General features: G+C 35.9%; 1 protein-coding gene across 1 annotated transcript; it reads left to right on the forward strand.

Annotated features, from left to right (window-relative positions):
- Positions 1-225: 225 nt before the first annotated feature.
- On the forward strand, positions 226-21,393 carry SPATA9 (spermatogenesis associated 9). The gene is made up of 5 exons (XM_004678125.2): positions 226-286; positions 480-565; positions 8,317-8,544; positions 16,255-16,350; positions 19,420-21,393. Exons 1-5 carry the CDS (start codon positions 226-228, stop codon positions 19,702-19,704), a joined length of 756 nt encoding a protein of 251 aa, XP_004678182.1. The 3' UTR covers positions 19,705-21,393.
- The last annotated feature ends 13 nt before the right edge of the window (positions 21,394-21,406 follow it).

Consider the following 21,406-nt stretch of genomic DNA (forward strand, 5'->3'; position numbering starts at 1 on the left):
AACATATTGCTCCTCCTTTCACTGCCAGAGTGATTCAGAGGATTCTGTACCAAGTTCTCAGAGACTCATTGTGCAGTAACAAAGAATTCCAGTGGTGAGTTGCAGGTTCTGTCCTTGTCTGCTTTTCTGAGTAGAAGGCTGTCCTTGCCCCTCAGTAATGGTGGAGTAGGACAATTACCCAGCCTGTGAGCTTGCCAAGCACAGGAACCCAAGCAGGAGCTCATCATGCCAATCAAACCTATTGGGTGGATATGCGGGCAGGTGTTGAAGAACTTTTCTGGAAGAAGTACACATAATCTGTGGTAGAGGGGATGTGGGTATGGGAAACAAGTGGGAATAAAGACCTTAGGGTTGCTTTTCCAGTCACCTAGAAGTTGGATCCAGTTCCATGCTCTTTTGAATTGTTCTTAAGGGATGTTTTCAGTTAAGCATTTTCCCTTACTGGAGCATGACCTGGCCCTAACTTCTTTTTATCTTAGTTGAAGGGATCCAGAAAGTAATCGTGGACCTTATAGATGAGTTTAAAGATGACTTCCCTACCATCGTAAGATCGCGGTCTAAGCAGGTAATATGATTTCATAACTCTGGAAAGGATTGTAATGAGGATATTGTATTTTCAGTATCATACCAATAATTGAATGCTTGATTTTGAGAATAGTGTTTGAAGTATAGGAAAGTATTTCAGGATTCATTCACTAGGTGTCTATGGAAAGCAGACAGATTGTAGACAAGGAAGTCAGATGGATAGATAAAGTTTAAAGACTCTGTGCCATTAGATTGGGAATATGGACCTCTTGTAGGTACAATTGCATTGTTTACTTAATCTTTGTTTAATGTAAAATAGAAAGCTCTAGATGATGGTAAGTTAAGCAGAGTAGGGTAAGGCTTAAAAGCTGCTGATCTTTTTAGGGCAAATCAGACTTTGTGATTTCATATCTTAGATTTAGTATCTATTTGTGTCTCCATTTTGCATTCCCTAATCTTGGTATAAAGTGGTGGAAACATTGAAGGCTTTTCTTGGCTTTGTTGTAGAGGAGTAAGGAAAGATGTGGGTTAGCGACTGTGCTGGTTCTAGAGGAAAAGCTTTAAGGCCAGCATAGTGGTGGAAGTAATTATTGAGGAAATCCTCAAGCTGAACCCTAGGAAGCTAGATATGGGCCTGGAATGGAAGCCCCATTGCCCCTCCAAGTTGTGTATCTTCCACAATGCAAACATGGAGGAACCAGTGTTTTATTTAATAAAATTAATGCAAATTTCATGACAGCTCACTTCATCTCTTCCTATCCTTATTTACTGAACTAAATCCATAGTTTACAGTGAAACAGGTTGATGTGCTGACCCCAAAGAAAGCATTTAACTATAAGAACTCCTCACTTAGAGGAGAATACAAATATAAAAATATTTTTTTTATTTTCAAAATACGTACATTGTTCCTTTTATACTATTTACTTTGAAGAATGTGTTGTGGAGATTAGCAAGAAACCTGATTAGATAAGAGGTGTTATAAAACATGGCAGTTACTTACTCTTAAAAAATTACATAGAAAAAATGCTAATACTCAGTTCTTAACTAGATTGTTTTTAAAAGATTGTAAAATGTAATAAATTTTATTATTTCCAAGATGATCTATAGTTCCCAATAATACTGAAAGGAGTGGTCTTAAGACTATGTAGAGGGCTTTACTAACTGGGTTCTATTTTAGATCTCTAAATTTTATGATTAGTATTTAAATATTGTTTATATAGGCATTTGTTTAGAAAAGACCTGTCTCACTGGCCTGAAGTTAAAAAATATATATATTTCAAGAGAGAAAAGAATGGAATGTTTATAGAGGAAAATACCAGAAGAATAGTCATTAAATAGTTTTTCATGGCTGACTACTTTGAAGGAAATTTTCTTTCTGAGTCTGGAGAAAGTCACTTTTAAATATCTGAGCTTGAGTTTGTGGCTTTGAGGTTCTGTACTTTTACTCACTCCCACGTGGCCCAGGACCCAATCACCACTTCCTTTAGTAAGAAGTAGTTTTTAAAGACTTACATTTGTCATTACGAATGATTTCCAAGTAAGGACTTTAAAACATGAAATCTTTAAACCTGAACAAAGGAAAAATATGTATTACAGTTAGGAAAATAAATTCAATTCATATGATCTTCACTTGAATGAGAGAATCTTTTGTGATAAATGGATCTTTTGTGGGTTTGAATTATGAAATGTGTTTTATTCTGTAATTAGCTTGCACATAACATCTATCACAATGCTGAGAGTTGTAAACGAAAATATTTGAATCCCTGCAAAAATGGATTTTTACATCTGTGGATATATTTTCCTGAATTCCCACTTTTTTGCTTTTAATGTGGGGCAAGAACTGCTGGGGTGCACCTGGTGACATCTGCAAGTTATTTGTATTGGTGTCAGGGTTTCTTCTTCTTTTAAAGATTTATTTATTTATTTATTTATTTTTATTTTTACAAAAGTGTATTTTTAAATCATTTTGTACATTTTTTTTTCCATCTCGATTGTAATCCCCGCAGGTTTCCCATCACCAAATCATCCATGTGCCATCACCATAAACCTGTGCATTTCTCCCCCCCCCCCCCCGTTTTTGATCCAATTCCCCACTCCCACATTGTTCATTATTTTTGTTATTTTTTTTTGTTATTTTCTCGCCTGGTCCATTATACTCCTGCAATGAGTGAAACCATCCAGTATTTTTCTTTCTCTTTCTGGCTTATCTCACTAAGCATGATCTTTTCCAGCTCCATCCAAGTTGCTGCAAAAGACATGTGTTTCTCTTTTTTGGTTGCTGAGTAATATTCCATTGTATATATGTACCACATCTTTTTTATCCAGTCATCTACTTTTGGGCATTTGGGCTGCTCCCATGTTTTTCCAATTGTAAATAAAGCAGCAATAAACATGGGGGTGCAGGTATCTTTTTCAATCAGTGTTTTTGTGTCTTTTGGGTAGATACCTAGGAGTGGGATTGCTGGGTTGTAGGGAAGCTCCATGTTTAGCAGTTTGAGGAACCTCCAAACAGTTTTCCATAGTGGTTGTACTAGTTTGCATTCCCACCAGTAGTGCAGGAGAGTTCCTTTTTCTCCACAACCTCGCCAACATTTGTTGTTGCTAGTTGTTTGAAGATGTGCCATTCTTACTGGGGTGAGGTGGTATAAAGATTTATTTTTTTTATTTGCACATATAAGAACTGGAGTAGAGGCCAGAGGTGCGGTGGGTGAGAGGGTTCACTGGAGACACTGGGGAGCAGAACAGGCAGACTGATTGAAACACACTGCTGAGGGGACCAGCATGTGGGTCGGGAGGGGTCTGTTGTGCCATGTGGGTCACTTCCTGGCTGGGGACCCAACTCGGGCTCATTTTACTATCAGGAAGGGCGTGTTGTTAGGCTTTCTAAATAGAATGAAAGTAGGACTATAAGTAGAATGTTCTATAATTCAATTATATTTTTGCCTTTGGTGACTGTTTCTTGCTGGGCACTGTTATTGATGTAGAAATTAGTACCTTGTGCATGGAAAGCCTTTTGGGTGGCTTCCAGTTTGATATTTGGTATTTCACTGATGTTTCTCAATATTATTTGTTATATTGTTCTGATAGTCTTTATTCATTCCCATTAGCTAATATTTATAGAGCACTTAATATGTGCCAACCACGCTTTCAGAAACTGAGGAAAGGTCAATGAAGCAAATGAATAGAAATACCACTGTCCTTGATCTTATATCCTGGCCAAGTATAAAAACAATAGCAACGAAAATAACTATATATTATGTTAGTGATGCTTTTCAGTCTCAAGAAGAAGATTATTGGTAAGAAGGGATATGAATTTGGAGTAGAGACAGAGAGAACAATCAACTCTTACGGAGGAGTGTCCAAAGCAGTTTTAGTAAGAAAGGAATCCTCAAGTTAAGACTTGAAGTGAGACATCCCTTGATGAATGGAAAGACATAACTAGTGCAATGCCCCTGAGAGGGGAGTCTAGCTGGCAGGTTCATAACTTGTGAAGAGAGAAAAAGAGGAGGCCAGAGAGGTAAGGAAGAGACAGTTCTTGGAGGGACAGTTATGTGTCCTTTGGCTTTACACACAGTACACTACTGAGCAGAAGAACATGATAAGGTTTGCTGTATGTTTTATTCATATTGCTAGCTGCCAGGAAACACGCAGGGGTGGGAGCAGAAAGAGCACTGAGGAAGGTAATTTGCTAGTTTGGAGGTGCTGGTGGTAACTCATTAAAATGAACTGGATGTTGGTAATGGGATTTAGAAAAGTGGTCAAATTCTAGAACAGTTCTGAGAAAGAATTTAATAAAATTTGCTCATAGACTGGTTTTATAGCTGCAGGGTAGTAAAAGCTGATATAGTAGAAATTGGAGGTTAACATTAAAACTGCTGATGATAAAGAAATAGGCATGGATCTGGAAAAAAGGAAAAAGGGAAAGCAGGATATATAGTCAAACAATGGTACTAATATAGAAAAATATGGCAGAGGATTCTAGAAGCAGTATGATTAATTGATCCTAACTTTCTTTTGGGAAATGAGAAATGGTCTCTAAGTAATTTTGTGTGCTTCTGAGCAGTGGTGTTGGGTGATAGGAAGTTGAAGTATCTTTTTTTGGTATTTGGTGATCTGCTCAGTTGATAACAATGATAAAGAGAATTTATGCACTGTACAAACACATCTAGGATGCTTAAGCCAAGTGTTAAAAAAGAAAAGAAAGAAAAAAATGTGGACTTCTTGCTTTGGGTTAATATTAAATTTGTACACATGGGCTAATAAGAAAATATGCAGCATAGATAGTAGACCAAAGGGAAAAACTGGTAGCTCAAAAAAAGGAAAAATATTTAGAAATGTTCTATTAGCTAATTAAAAAGTAACTCACTGATGGTAAGAGTGAATTGGAATGATCATTACAGTTTCTCTTTTAAGTCTTCTCATCCTGTATCTACAGGAATGTAAGTAGCCTTCTCCTGCCATTACTTTTATATTTCCAGAGCCACAATGGCCCGCTGAATATGCCTAGTGTCCACATTTGGTTTCTCATTTTATTTGTAAAAAACAATGGTCTTCTTGGGAAGAAGCTGATTCTGTATTTAGTTGTAGGAAAAATAAAGGGGGTCAGAAAGTAATTTTGTCACAATTAATAATACTTCCACAGATATATAGGAAAATATGAAAAGTGTTTTTTCAAACTATAAATGAAAGCACAGTTGTGAAATTATAACATTTGAGCATTAAAAGAAAAATAGATGATGCTAATTACGAATAGGTTGAGACTATTAGGAAAAGCCATGAATTGACAAGATTAAGATAGGAAGAAATACATAGTATGCTAAAGCATTATTGCATATGCACTTGAATTTTAAAATAATAATTTTCGTAATAAATGCTATGTTTTGGTCAATCCAAATTACTTGACCAATAGAAGATTTCAGATAAACTATTATCAATTACAATAAGCTGATTTCTCTAGATATAAAATTTGAGCAATAAAATTTTAGACATTTTATAAAAGGTGAAAAATGGAATATATCAATTGAGGGTACTGTTTAGGGAATTAATCAAGATTGGTTAATAGAAGTACTCACGTGAGTCTGCTAACATACACAAATGGCCAGGAGTTTTGTTTTTTTTTTTTAGAAGCAGTATTTTTTTTTTTTAAAGATTTACTTATTGATGCATACAGAGCTGGGGTACAGGCCAGAGGTGCAGGGGTGGTGAGAGAATTCACCAGAGACCAAATGGGGAGCAGAACAGGCAGATCTACGAGGCACGCTGCTGAGGGGAGCAGCGGGCAGGTCAGGAGAGGTCTGGGGCACACTGTGCGATGGTGTCATATCCAGGCAGGGATCGAACTCATGCTGCAGTGTCTTTAGCTTCTTAGTGCTGTACTTTAATCCTCTGCACCACTAGAGAGGGCCGGGCCAGGAGTTTATAAAGAAACTTTTAAAATAAGAAGTGGGGAACTGCAGGCTATTAATGCTTTGCAACCACAAAATAGGGGGTGTCCAGATGGGCAAGGTGAAGCTGCACACCCGCAGCCTGCTACTGTTCTCAGTGGGTCCTCGCCTCACACCGGCAAATTATAATGGGAGGAAATACAGTAAATTGTAATCAGAAGTGAAACCAAACTTATGTTCGCTCTTCTACCTTTGAGGAAGTCTTGGGAGCTGGAGGCCTTAATGCAACAAAACATAAGGTCACAGAGGAAATTGAATCTGTGCAGGAGCTATGGATACTGCAGACAATGCAGTTTCTCTCGCCCTGTCCTTGCAACCAGAGTACATAATGATGGCAGTGATTGTACCTGTGTGATCTTTTGCTTCTTCTACCTTCCAAAGTACTGCTCGTAAGAGCTGCTGTGCTCTAAAGTGGCTTGGAAATTGTAGCAATTGTAGCAGCCCACTACTTCGCTGCTTAGATTGCTTTCACCACTGTGGGCATTGGTGAGGAGGATTTAGACCACAGATGGGCTAATGGGGCTTTTCCAGTAATGTTAACAGATTTAACCACCACGGGACACCAGGTGCTGCAGAAATATATCCTCATTGACAGCCTTTAACAGCTTTTGCTTATCTCCAATGACAAATGTTGAACAGTAAGAGAAGTAATTAACTTTGATGGCAAAAAAAAAAAAGAAAAGAAAAAGAAAAATAGCAATAATAAAATTACTCCAGATAAAAGTTGAGACATTTTGAGTCTACAACATATTAACTCTCAACAATATATGATGTTCATTGTAGACAAAAATCCATTTAACATTGAAGAGATGTTTTGTGCTTACATTTTTGGAATCAGTCAATAAATAAATAGGGCTTCAAAGTTGTATCTTCCCCCAAGATATATACTAAAAAGTCAGCAATAGCCCATAAAGTTACATAAATGAATAATGGGAACTATACTTGTCTCTTGCCAGAAATGAAGTCTAACCACATTATAAGTAATTTCTCTGTGGTTTTCTTTCTAGTGGACAGAAAAAGACTTCCATGTCATGTGTTTTGGTAATACAATAAGTTTTTTTTCGATCAGAATGCTCAGAGGTGTTTTTGAAGTAACATTTAAGTTTTTTGGTTAGTATATAATTTGGTTACTTATATTATGTATGAAACACATGTATGTATTGTGTGTATATATATGTGTGTGTATATACATATATATATACATATGTGTGTATATATACATATATATATATATATACATATATATGTATATATACACACCTGGCCATTAAAGTTTTATAATGTAAACCAGGCAAATGTTTTTGACAGTTTTCAATAAGAATTATGTCTGAATAATTCAAACATTGAGCAGTATTTGAATAAAATCTGTTTACATTTAGAAAAATTATTAAAAAAATACAAAAACTCCAGAATTAAAAAATTATATTTTTAGAACTTGTAAATTAGGTTCTGGATATTTAGTCCAAGAACAAGAGCATATATTCATTTAAAGATTTACTCACATGGATATGGGATATAATTATTGGACACTGAATATTGCGTGCAGGGTCATACAATGCAGTGTGTGGTAATTGTCTCTACCTGCAGTAGATTTTAATAGATTCCCATTTTACTACTGGCACTATATGATCAAATCATTTTACATTGGGCGCTTTCTATTAAAATATAAACCCCTTTGCAATTTAATTTTCATATTATGATAGATGCCAACTAGATGATATAGGTGGGCCATTTGAATAACTTAGCAATGGGACAATCAGAGCATGTTTGTCTGACTGAGCTCTTTTGTTACATTGGTCTATGGGTTTTTTATTTTTAGTATAGAATTTGTTTTTATGTATCCTCACAAACAAATGGTTGTTGTTGAAATGCATGAAAATGTTGTGCTAAACTGTAACCATGAGTGTATCCTACAAAGCATATTAAAAAGAAAATTTTAATTAAATTGAAGCAAGAAATTATAAAAAAGCACGGTGATGGAGTAAAAAGTTAGTGAGTTGCAGTGAGAATTTGGGTTTTCCCACCCACTCCATTAGCAAACTCTAAATGATTTTGAAATAACATTTTCTAACTTGTTATTTTTAATTCCATCTTTTTAAAGTCAATAGAATGAAATCCAGTTTTGTTGTATAAATGATAGCCTTATATAAGCTTAATTATATGCTGAAATTTCAAATTATGCCATCATAGAACGAATTAGATAATATCCAGATATTATTTGGTTTGCATTATGTTGCTGTCTTTATGCAATCAAGACCATAGAGCAAATTAGTATCACAAGGTGAAGGTCTAATGTAATCTATTAATGAATCATACATTAGTCACTTTTCAGAGGTTTATTTTCCAGAAAAGAGAACGCTTGCAAAAAACATCCAAAATCAGAATGGCTGTTGCTTTAGCCAAGATCAACCGAGGAACATTGATTCAAGGATTAAATACCATATCAAGTTCCTCCAAATCAGTGGCCAAACTTCTGGAACCTCAGCTTGCTTGTAGACTTTTAGAATTAAGGGATATTTCTCATCGTCTACTGAGGGAAGTTAATGCACCAAAACAACCTCTGTATAACAGGCAGGTAAGTGAATATTGCATTTACATAATATATGAACCATTTTTTTAATGGAACCATTTTGAAATTGCAAGATTGGAAAAATAAAAATGTATCACATTTGGTTGTCCTATATGTGTAATAAAAATAGTTGGGTGAGAACAATGAGTGGTCTTATTTCAGTATACTATATTCTTTAGCTTAACTAAACCAGAAAGGAGAAGTAGTGTGGGTTTTTTTCCTTGCCTTATGAAATTGAACTATATAGCACTGTCCATTTCAAATGATTCAACCTAAACATAAGCTTTTCACTTAGTCAAACCTAAAGGAAATCCTACAAATCTTAAAATGCTTTTACTCCATTACCTTGTCTATTTTCAAGATCTTTGACAGAATGTAAGGAGCATCTTTAGCTGTGTCATATATATTTCATATATTCTGTTTCCACAGAGCCATCAACATCTAGGTATATTTCACATTTTATGTTCTATATTGTTTGTCTGATACTCAGTTCTATATCGTTTGTCTGATACTCAGTTGCATTAAGGACAATAGGTCTTAAAACTTTTTTAGCACCCATTTTTTCCCTGAACTATGGCATAGAACTTGGGTTTCAATCTGGGTATTTTCAAATTCATTCCTAAAAGTTTGCTACAAAAGATTCAGAATCCTTTAAGTCTGGCGTCTAAAGCCCAGAGTGAATCTATTTTAACTGTTTTGTTGGTGGGAAAGAAAACCTTGCTCAAAACTTAGATAAACCAAAAAGGAGATGTATTTATTTGTGTACTCTAATTATTCAGAGTTGGTATGGTTTCAGACATTGCTGGATATAGTTCCTCAAACCATGCCTTCAGATCTTGTTTCTCTTTCCATCTCCTGGCTTTGCTTTCCTGGGCTGGCTCCATTCTTAGACCTGCTTTCTGCTCATGGTCACAAGATGACTTGCAGCTGTTCCCAGGCCTCATCCTTTCAGGTTCAATTATAGAAGAATAAGAGTACTTCACCCAGCATTCCTGGCTAAGTCCTGAGGTTCAGTCTTAGAGAACGGCTTAGCTCTAAAGGAGGAAAATTGCATGTCCTGATTGACCTTAGACTCTCTTATCTGCTTCATCCCTGAAGCTGAGGTGGGAGCCCCATGCAGGCCACATGATTTGAAATGAGGAAGAGATGATTCTCAAAAATCTTAGTTGTTTTGAGAAGATGAGAAAATGGATGATGGATGGCTACCATGAACACAAGACCTTTCACACAGGAATCTGTGTAATCAAATATTTTGACATTTTCAGAAATCATCAGATATTTCAACTACTTAATACCTGATGTCTGTGAAGTAAAAATTGGCTCACTTGTTAGCATTAGATTCTCTAAACACTATACACCCTATTCCTGAATTTTAAATGATCATAAGGAAACACAGCTAAATTATATTGTCTTAAATTCTCACTGCAATATTTTTCTGGGTCTAGCTTTTTGCCAACCTTTTCTTTCTTTGGATTGTTAAAGCCATAGTTTATAGCTGGTTGATCAAAAAAATGTCCTTTGAAAATGATTTCTGCATTTATCTTGATATAGATACTGCCCATTATATTATTCAAAGTCTTCCTATTTTCCTCCTTGGCTAAGTCAAAGGAGGAAAAACTGTGAAGGTTCTGAGATTTTTTCACTTCTAACAAGTCAATAAATTAATTTGTTAAAGTTATATGAACTCTCACCTTAAGTATGAGACACAGATTTGTTTATTACTCAGAGCAAAGGACGCAGCAGAGCAATTTCATGTATCAGTTCCTTGTGCCTGAACTCCCAAAGGGCAAGATGATGTGATGAGAGCAAGATGAGAGACAGACACAGAGAGAATATTATTATCCTGAATATAAGCAATTGTCTCTGGAGAGGATGATGACGGTTTTATTGCTAGTGCCCTGTGACAATATCTTGGGCAGTCCATCTGTAGATTTCTCCGAGGAAGATGCCTTCTCTAGTTTCCACAGCTGTTTGCTATTCAAGTATGTCCTCATTAGAAGGTCCACTTCATACAACAATGAAAGAATGTCTCCCAAAACTCATAAAAATGCAGTGGTAGAAAATTATCTTTCCAATTGAATTTGTGTCTCCTTTTAACCATAGCAAGACTAATTTCTTCAACAGGGATTTCTTGAAAAATAAAAATACATTCTGACCTTGGAGGTGGAACTAACCTGCTAGAGGAGTTGTTTATGTTTCAGGAATATCAGCAACCTTAAGTAAAATTTTCAACTTGGGGTTTCCTGCATCACACTAACAGGATAGCTTCAGATCCCTTTGTGCAGTGCAAGTTGGTGGGGGTTGATCTCCCTTGAGACAATGCCAATCCCAGGTGGACACCAGCTTATCTTCTTTCAGGTCTGGCCAGTGCAGCTTTTCCCACCCCACTTTACTAAACTGGCAGTTTTGCAAGTCCTAATCTTTAGCTTATGTGTACCCTAGAGTTCGTGGGACATTAGCTCACACAGTTTCTGTGGGTTTAGTTCCTCCTCTGTTAATGGCACAGGGGATTTCTTTCTTCCTTCCCCTTTTTAGTTTACCTTTTACATTGTATCATCTTTGTTTAAGCAATGTTGGTTTGCAACACTATATGTGATTTGGGGGTATAGGTGCATCCCTTTTTATATGTAAGTTACCAGGTCACACCCATGCCAAATCTCCCATAATCCTCCCTCACAGTCATTGGGCTGCCTTCCCCTTTCATCACAGTCATATTTCTGGGGATTGTTTTGGTTTAGTTTTGTCTGTTCCTTTACTTTGTTTCTTTATATTCCATCAGTAAAATCATTTCTTGTATTTGTCTCTGATCTATTTTGTTAATCACGAACCTCTCTTTGTCTCTTCTCTTTGTAAACTCAGTCTTATGTTAAATTTTTGGAGTTTGATTTTATATAAAATTTCAATTTTTTATATTTGTGAGGGGCTCCACACGAGTTCAGTTTGCCATGTGAATAAAAGTAGATGTCCTTAATATTTTATATATGTTAATATTGTTAAATTTAATTTGGAAGTGAAGTGTAGATTTTTTATTCATTTAATATATATTTATTGAAAATCTGACATGTAAAATCACTAGTTTAGGTAGGAGGGGTTCTAGGTAGATTATCAGTAAGCAAGGTCAGGTGACTAGCACATTCAAGATCAAAGTGTCCAAGTGTATAAGGATAGCATCAAGAAGGGGCATGTAAGTCCAAGAGTGCAGGCTAATGTTGTATCTTGTAGAAGATAAGAAGTTTGGATCTCAGAATTAAAGAAGGAGAAATTGACTAGGTGAAGAACTAGCATCAATCCAGGAAGAGAAAGGTGTCTGTTAGATACAGAGGAGAGAGAATATGACTTATTAGGGAATGTAAGTGGAGCCCTGTGGCTGGAGTGGGGACCATCTCAGGTCAAGGGCTCCTGGATCCTTGAGAGTTAGGCATGAGTAATAATATGTATTGGTGAGATAGAGAATCAGATGCCAGTGAGAGAAAACTAAGTTGTAGCAAAAATGAAAAAAGCATCTCAAATCTGAAAAGCTCAGTGAGGACAAAATACCAGTGAAGACAGTGCATGGGAGGTCACAGGAGCAATAATGTCTGGGGTGTTTGATGTGGTATACCCCTGGTACCCGAGTATGAAGTCAGCCACACCGGCCTGACACAGTACTGGGCTGTCTACCCCTGGTGACTAAGTTCAATTTACCCAGAATGGATTTAAGCATGAATGTCTTCAAGAATTATTGGGCTACCTGACAGTGGGACTTTGTGATATGCTGAGGTAAAAGGGATGAAAGTTGGAATTGCTATGTGTAGGGATGTTTTGTGGATGTGTGGAGGACATCACTTCATGAAAACTTTGGTTGGAGGAGGGAAAGCAGCTAGGCTAACCTATTTGAAGTCATGTGTGCACAGATCCTCTTCATGTGCTCTGACTCAGCACTGATCTGAGGAAGCTGGTGATGGAAAGGTGTGTTTCTATCACTATCTGGAGCACTTTAAATAGTTCTTGCAGAACTCTGTCAGATATTATGTAGCTGAGAACACCAGGTGGACTATATCTCTAACAAAGCTGAAGTAAAGGAGCATTTTCATTAGGACACCGACTATAACTCAGATAGTGTTTCAGCCCTTTGGCTTGCTCTGAGGTAAAACACACAATGTTGGTCTCAAGGTAACTAGAGAATGGACACTATGACAGGGCGCTGCCTTGACAGACTTCTCAGGCCTTTTTAGTTGGATGCTCAGTTACAAAGCATGTCTTGTTTATCTCAGCTTTATTCAAATATGTTGTCCCAACTACAAACCGCCCAAATACACAAACACAACTGAGCTAAAGAGATCCCAGTGGCTTTTCACCTGGGCACAGAGAGTTAAAGCCTTTTGTGCTGATCATCTTATTAAGAGTTGTCCTTTGTAGCTGGCTCTCTGGGTACAAAGTCATGTTGCTCCTCAATCCCTCCAGGTCCTGCCTGGCTAAAACAGTAGCTGACAGTTTAATATGGGCCCCCAGAATGGAAAACTCAGAACAGAGAATTTCCTGGTGGCTTCTACAACACTAGCACCAGCACCCAAATATATAGCATGGGACATCTACTTAATCTTGTAAGCTGTCTGGTGGGGTGAAGCTTGCAGCTGATAGAGGCTGCAGTGACCTAGATAATCAGCTCGAATGCTGGCTTCAGCCAAGATGCGTCAGCTTTCAGACAGTCTTTGACATTGGCAGAGCCACAGGTTCGGTAGATAGAATAGAATCCTCCTTATAATAGCATTTGTAGTGACTGATTTTGCTTTCTAAGGGCACTGTGGCATGGGCCACAGTGAAGAAAACCCCCAGCTTCGAAAATCCCAGTGCTAGAGGCAGATCCCAACAAACTTGTACTTCCTACGTCAGGACAAATGTCTTATCTGAGAAGATTCTTCCTAGTCCCCAATCCTCTAAGGTAGACTTCAGTTTGGGGTCGAAACTGGGAATCTTACAAATATCAGGAACTTCTACAGGATCTTAAAGGGGCCTGCATGAATCTATCTTGGGTGGTGTAACTCAAAACCTAGGGAAGAAGGTCAATTCCTAGAAAGTAGAATCAGTGGGTTCAGAAGACATGCTACTTCAGATTGGCCAAAAGGCTGAGACACTTGACATTGTGCTGGTCCACCTGGTTGAGAGCTTAGCCAAGAACAATGATGTTAACACTTGAATAAACAAAGTCAAACAGATGTCTTTGCTGTGCACTGCTGGGAGCCTCTCCTGTGTTCATGAATGTGTGGGTTGCTAAGCAACGAGTCATGTAATTTTCCCAAACTTAGAGAAAACACACTTTTCTGGATTAAGACCAATGAGTGTTTTTTTGAAACAGTTTGTTGTGTATCAGTCAGCTAGAGTTTTCCCTTTTACTTCCCTGGTGTCCCTCATTTTGATAGCTTTGAAAAACAAATTAAGTTGGGCTTTGTGTTATAATTCTCCAACCTTTGGGTCATGTAAAAGTGGATCTGTATTTTTCTTAGTGACTTACAGTTTGCATTTTTTTTTTTGTGAATTAGTCTATTAATAGTGAATAAAGATGAACACAGATACTTTTAGGAAATGCAAAATTATTAGGAGAAACAGAACACAAATTATGTGGGGGGAAGTCTAGCTCTGACTGAAATGATTTTACTGTTCAAATATCTTTATATTTTACATGTGAATATTATCAAGTTCACAAAAGAAATAAGTATACATAAAATTGATACCAAAATACTTTTTAAAATGCAAATAATGTGAAATTAATTCAAGCTTAAGATGAACTTTCTGAATGAGGCCAAGACACATGCCTCCCATTTGCAAAATTTCTGCTTATTTATTTCAGTTTTTACCATACACTCTTCCTGCATATAGCAAGCCCAAAATGAAACAGGGTGGTTTATAATATGAAAAACATGTATTCCAAGCGAGTCATAAGATTGAACAATGGCTACTTGCCAGTAGCCACATAAATTTTGAAAGAAATGTATTTTCTACAAGGACGATTTGTTACAGGAATAACATGTATTTATGAAAAAGTAACCCTCAGACAATATACAAACTCCCTATTCAGAACCCTAACATAAATCAAATACAGAATTTACTTTGAATAATCAGTTTTAACTACTATTAGATGAAGGATTAAACTTGGAAAGAACGCAGGGAAACAGTAACAGAACGAGTTTTTTCTGGTGTATGCAGACACCATTTTTGTTTTCCTTGTAAATGGCCTACCAGTTACTGAGCACGGACCTCCCACCAAGTAAGGGCCACTCACGGTTCACAAAGGCATGCATCTTTTATTCTTCTACCAGGCATTTTGTCGGTGTGTATCTTCTTTTACTGGTATGATTGTCTCCTTGTAGCCAACAGTGGAATTAAAAGGCATGCTATCATTCTCATTTTTCTAGCAACATGGAAAGAGCAGCAGCTGCTTCATTTCCTGGAAACTCTTTCCAGAAGCCAGGATCTCTAGGGAGGCTCCAGAATGACTTAGGAAGAGAGCAGACTTAAAATGCCCCACCTTTCTCTACATTTAGGAGTTGCTAAAAACTGGAAAATAAGGAAAAACAAATTCCACTCCCCGTTAGCTACTAGTCCGATTAGTTCTCTTGGTTTCAGAATTCCACACATTACTTAAGAGAAGGGAAATTGTGGTGGGTAATTTTGTTCTTCATTTGGTAATGCAGCTGTAAGCAAAAACTGTATTCTGCAAGGACCAAGTACATAATGCTATGGAAGTGGTGTTTGTTCTAATGCTTCAGGGGTCCTTCAGTAGCATCTTTTCAAACACTGCAATACATCAGTGAGTGGATATTGTAGAATTTACCGAATCCTATGGCTATCTGTGTCAGTTGTCCAGTTTTTATAAATAACTTTTTAATGAATTTGTGCAGAATATTCTTTCTAGTTTGTGTGCATTTGTACTGTGCATTTACATGATTTTATTAGCTACAGACTGTACCTTCTGGGAGTTTGTTGAAGTCATTGAGGGCTTGGCTTTTTCTCCAGAGGAACATGGCTGACTGCCACTTTGCTGCTAAATGGGAAGGGAATGTTTTTCCTAATGTCCTCATTTCATACCCTGCTCAAGGCAACAGAGACAGCCTATAAACTGAATATATTATACTAATATATTAGGATCAGGGACACTTTCTATTACCAGAAGCTAGAGACATTTGAGAGACAAATTTATTATTGGTCTAAACCTCTGTGTTTCGAAAATGCAGGCTGGATATGAGCATGGTATTTCCTGAAGCTTAATGATCATCTAAGGTTAATGCTGCCCTTCAGCAGTCTCATGATTAACTTTTCAAGCAGGTCATTAATCTGCAGGAAGTGTTCAGTATTTTGATTGCTGTTTGCTTAATTGAAGAGGTGAATAATTTAGTGAAGAATAATTAAATGAATTTAAACAAAGAAAAGACTGTTTTTCTGGCATGCACAGTGGCACCCTCTAGTGAGCACCTACTGTAAAAAAGTCAACAGAAATGCAAGATTTTTTTTTAATAGGGTTGTTCATAGTGGTTTGATTTGCAAAATAGAAAGTATCTTTTTATAAAGGGGTAAAAGTTAATGGTCTTAAAAGGTAAAAAAAAAAAAACCAGACAAATCCAAAGTAAAAGATTTTTTTCCAGAAATATTTAACTTCTCCTTTTACTTAACATTGGAAAATTTAATACTATGATATGGAAAACCTTATTTTCATAAGAAAATAATTTTCTGTCTTTTCAGGTCAGAAAGGGTTCTTTGTTTGAAATCATTTCCTTTCCAGCCAAGACTGTCTTAACCAGCATAATATATGCTTCATTTGCTGCACTAATTTATTTGGTAAGAACATTATTAGAATGTAGAAGTAAATATGCTTATTCTATGTCATGTTGAAGATATATATTACTTATTTATAAACTAAAGTACTATTCTTTCGTTACATAAAATAAACTTTTCATTAAGAATTTACTTTTCTGAGGAGCCAAGTCAGCCTACCAAAAATTAATTTACATAGATAAATGTATTTTATTTTTGTTCATTATTACTTGAAGACTTTTTATCAAAACACTTTGGTTTTGATTTTTTTGGCTATAGTTATTTTATTCCAACTATTATGCCAGGGTTGGCTAAAATACAACATTCCATAATTGAGGTTCTATAATTTTGGGGTACACAAATACTACTAGTGTTGTCATAAATTCTAAATGCTATAATTTAAAAGTGTTCATTTTAAAGCATGACAAAACTTTAAAGGATTTTATAAATTATAAGGGTTTTTTTAAAATCTAATATCATTTATCCTGCCTTTAAATGTTTTAAAATATAACATATAAAGAGAAGTGCAACCTTGAAGAATTATCACAAAAATCTATTAATCAGTGTACCCACGGATCAAGAAGCCAAACAATGCCATAATTCTAGAAGTTGTTTTCTTGCTTCACTAACTTCTATAAAGACAACTTCTATTTTGATTTCTAATACCACTTTTCTTTGAATTATATATAAATGAAATAATAATAACAAGCGTACTTTTGTATTTGTCTTTTGTCCAGCACTTTTTTTTTTGGTGATCAACATCATTGTGAAAATTATTCATGTATGGCCTAAAGCAGTGATCTGTTGATTTTCATTGCTGTGTATATTCCTTTGATTAAATACATCACTATTCATTCCACTATTGAGCTTTTGTATTATTTAGTTTTTGGTATCGTAAAGAAAGTTGCTGTGCATATTCTTGTACGTTTTATTTAAATTGCTGAACTATACTATATATAGGAGTTTATCTCTAGTAGGTATTGCCAAAGTTTTCCAAAATGTTTTTATAGTTCATTCTAGCATATAGTGAGTCCCAGTTGCTCTACTCATCACTGACAGCTGATACAACCTTTTCCATTTTCACTGTTCTTATGGGTATAGTATTAGCACATAATAGTTGTTTGCATTCCCTTGGCTATCCATGAGGTTGAGTACTTTTTTCATGCATACTTGGACATTTGGATGTCCTCTTTTATGAACTTCTTATGAAGTTCTTAAATTTAATGACATTTATTAATTTTTCCATATTTATTTTATGTGCCTTTCATATCTTAATTAGGGACTCTTGGAAACCATGAATATATATTGGTTTCATCACAAAATGAGATTTAAAACTGTCAAGGATTTTTATTTTTTAAACATTAGGATAGAAGATATAAGAGTATATTATAGATGGCAGGGGGCGAGCCAGTGAGGGGGAAGAGGCTGGTTGACAAGAAATAATTGATAGAGAAGATGGTGGGGTATCAGTTAAAAGCAAAGGTAGAGAGATACTAACTTTGATAAGGATCCTTCTTTGAGACCTGAACTTTGTGTCCATTCGTTGTGTCCCAGAGCCCAAGACTGGGACACAAGTGGTTAGGACACACAGAGAAAATATTATAGATGCAGAAAGAAGAGATGCATCAAATAGAAGAGGGTTTGCGAACTTTATCACCACATTGCAAGCATAGAAAATGATTGCATTTGAGATAAATGGATGAAACTCTTTGCAGTTAGATGGGATGGGCTTGCGGTTTCTAGTTCTGACTTTGAAATACTCACATTTCAAGTAATAAAAATACCTTACAGTGTTTTAAAAGGAAAGGACATTTAAATATCTCATTTAATGAGAGTTCCAGAGTCAGGCAGCTTCCAAGTTCCTAAAACTCTACAAATGTTCCAAGTTGGTGGATCTACAATGTCAGCACCACCCCAGGGTATTTCTCTCTTCCCTGATGTCCTGTTTATTGTTTTTAGTTGTTGGATTTGTTGACTACTTCTCAGGAATCACATTCATATCAGTATCTAAAGCAGGCAGATGGGAGAGAAGTGGAGGCAAAAGACTACATTTTATACAGGGGGAAAAATTTTTAAAAAGTCCTCCCTGACTTCCTTGTTAGTAGACATATTTTATTTCACTTATCAGAAGAGTAGACATATTTTTATTTCATTGATCAGCACGTACTGACTGCAAGGAAGTAAAGGGAAGCAACATGTAGTCTTCCATTCTCCCAGTCTGTAGTTGCAGCCATGAAAGAAAGAAGCGATCAGAAGGAAATTGGGGTTGTTCAGGCCAAGACTTTCAATCCTTCCTCTATTACCCTCTATAAGAAAACTTTCTAAGTGTTCTTAGATCTCCTTGAGGCATCTATTTGGTAAAAATAAGCAGGTTTAAGTGTTCTCATAATTTCATGGATTTTATTTTTCATGCTTGTCATAAGTATTTGATTGTCATCATCTTCTTATCAGTAAACTCACAGAGAAGTTTAAAGGATACCACTCTTATGTTTCCTAAATTTTGAAGTTATTTTTCTGGACATTCCAGCTTCAAGTGCTGACTTTTTTTTTTTTTTTTTTTGAGGGAAAGTGGATGCTTTTGTAGGAATGACTGCTCTTTACCAGTCTACAAATTCTTACCAAAAACATTATGCCCTCCCAACTGCACACATAGGTATAAGCAAAGTTTAGAGGGGTGAGGTAAAAAAAAAAAAAAAAAAAAAAAAAAGAATATTTTGAGATACTGACATGTTTGGGGACAAGTCCATCTCTCAGAAAATATTTTTATTTAATTAAATCAGGGACTGAAGAAAATACTATGTTTAATTAAATCAGTGAATGGAAAAATGTAAAACCTCTAATGCACTGGGGAAAATAAAGCACATCTTTATTGAAATATACTAGATTTTAAATTTCTTTCTGGATCGCGATAATTAGAAGAAGGAATCAACTCCTTTCAGGAACCTCATGTTCCATGGGTTCCTGAAAGAAATGCTTTTTAAATTAAAACATGTTAGTCTAATGTCTTTTGAAAAACATTTCATTGAACTTTTATGTAGAAGTTTTAGCATCTTAAAAAGAAACTTACTTTTCAAATTTTTTTTTATTATCTAGACTGTCTGTGTTAATACAGTTCTAGAGAAGGTAAAGAAAATTTTTCAAGAAGAAGAACTCATAAGGCAAAACAGAGGTGGAAGTGACAACCTTAAAAAAGCTTTTTCTGAGCCTGTGCTTTCTAAGGCTACGATTCCTGAAGGTGAAATCAAAGCAAAACCTTACAGATCATTACCAGAGAAGCCAGAGGATATTTCAGATAGCCCCAAGCTTCCTGCCAACTTGAACAATAAGATCCAGGTTTTACATTCTGTGTTTGGCCAATCTACTGAAATGAGTGAATGAGCAAATATGAACATTATCACTGACCAGAGCTGGAGATATCCAGTGGCAGTTCATGTCACCAAACTATTCCATTTTCACATGCTGATTGCTCTGCTCTTAACAAAAATTGGGGGTAAAAGAGGGTATAAATACTACAAAAATGTTATTCTCTAGCATTTATATAGTAGAGAAAATAAAATGAACCTCAATGTAGGATATATAGCTGACTATATATTTTCATGAACAAAAAAATGTGTCCCTTGTTGGGTTAAATTTTATGGTTGGCTTGTAGTAGGTATGGGCATATTTAGAATACATTTGTTTTTTTATTAAATACTTGTTTAAAGTATCTTTTCAATTATTTATCTGGAAGGGAAATACTCTCCGTATCAAAATTCTACATACTTTTTTTCAGGGATAATAAAAAGATATTGATTTTCTGTCTACAGGCTGCCTACTGAAATCTGCTATTACCAGTTGTTATAACTCATCTGAAAAGTTGTGAAGGACCTATGATTCATAGAATTCAGAAAATTTATAAGAAAATATTATTTACAAATCTGACGAGATGATTTCTGTATGTAAGGACCAGGCATGACATGATACCTTTTATTTCCAGATTTAGAGGGACAAATTTAGAATGAGAAATCAAGCCCATGTTTTATGCATTGTTGCCACCAGATCTGAAGAGAAAATATTTCTAATTGGTCCTGCAAACTAGGGTCATGGTTTGCCTACAAGAGGTACTTTGGTTTCTTCTGTGTATTTTAAATTCTGGATGTGAACTAAGACCAGACTGGTCACTATTACATTAGCACCTGATAAAATGCATTGGAATGTGCTCAGGGATGATACATTCCTGGTGAGTAGCTGATGCCATAAACATTATAAAAAGCTCAAGCTTGGCTCTTAGTAGTAGTCTAGGAAGTAAGTAGCAACTGTTTTATTACACCATGTTACTCATATCCCCAAAGAAAAGGAAATGTAGTAATATGTAGCAAAGATTTCTGTAAGCAGAGTCTTAATGGTACATATTTGATTCACTTACTTTTACAATAATAACTAAGGAAGAGTCCAGATATGCTTGTTACAATTTAAGTAGCCTTAATTCAGTTAGATGCCACTAATATTACTGAGCTTTGAGACTAGTTTCCAATATTAACAAATAGTTCTTCTCAAACTCATAATCTGTTCATCCTTGTTCTTTCTGGTCCAATTTACTTGTATAATCTATGGTATGCTGCCATGCCTTGTGTGATCATCACCCAGGGTGTAATTCTGAGTATTTAACAACTAGAACTGTGTGGGCACCTGGCAACCAGAACAGCCCATGTCATAAATAACGTGCAGGGTAAAGGCAGAGTGAACAACTAAAAATCAACCCTGCTATGAATTCAGCAGACAGGACTCTGGAGAACAACACCCTACAACTCTTCTCTCTGTAGTATTTACCTGAGACAGTTGGATATACATGCACAAGGTGCTCAACCTTTTAAGAAAACTTTACTTGAAAATTTCATGTAGGCATTCATTGTACTTTAGATCACTCAATGGGAAACTTTACCAGAGAGAAAGTGAGTCAGTTGATTTGGTTTTGATGTCTAGTACATTGGTTTCTTTTTTTTAGATTCAGCATATAAACTGTTCTCATTTGGGGAGGGATTTTTTTTTCAGTCTAAACTTTAAACTATATTTTGAAGAATTAAACAAGATTAAAGCATTT

Source organism: Condylura cristata, unplaced genomic scaffold (assembly GCF_000260355.1).
Source record: "Condylura cristata isolate star-nosed mole 26May11 unplaced genomic scaffold, ConCri1.0 scaffold00007, whole genome shotgun sequence".
Classification (NCBI taxonomy): Eukaryota; Metazoa; Chordata; class Mammalia; order Eulipotyphla; family Talpidae; genus Condylura; species Condylura cristata.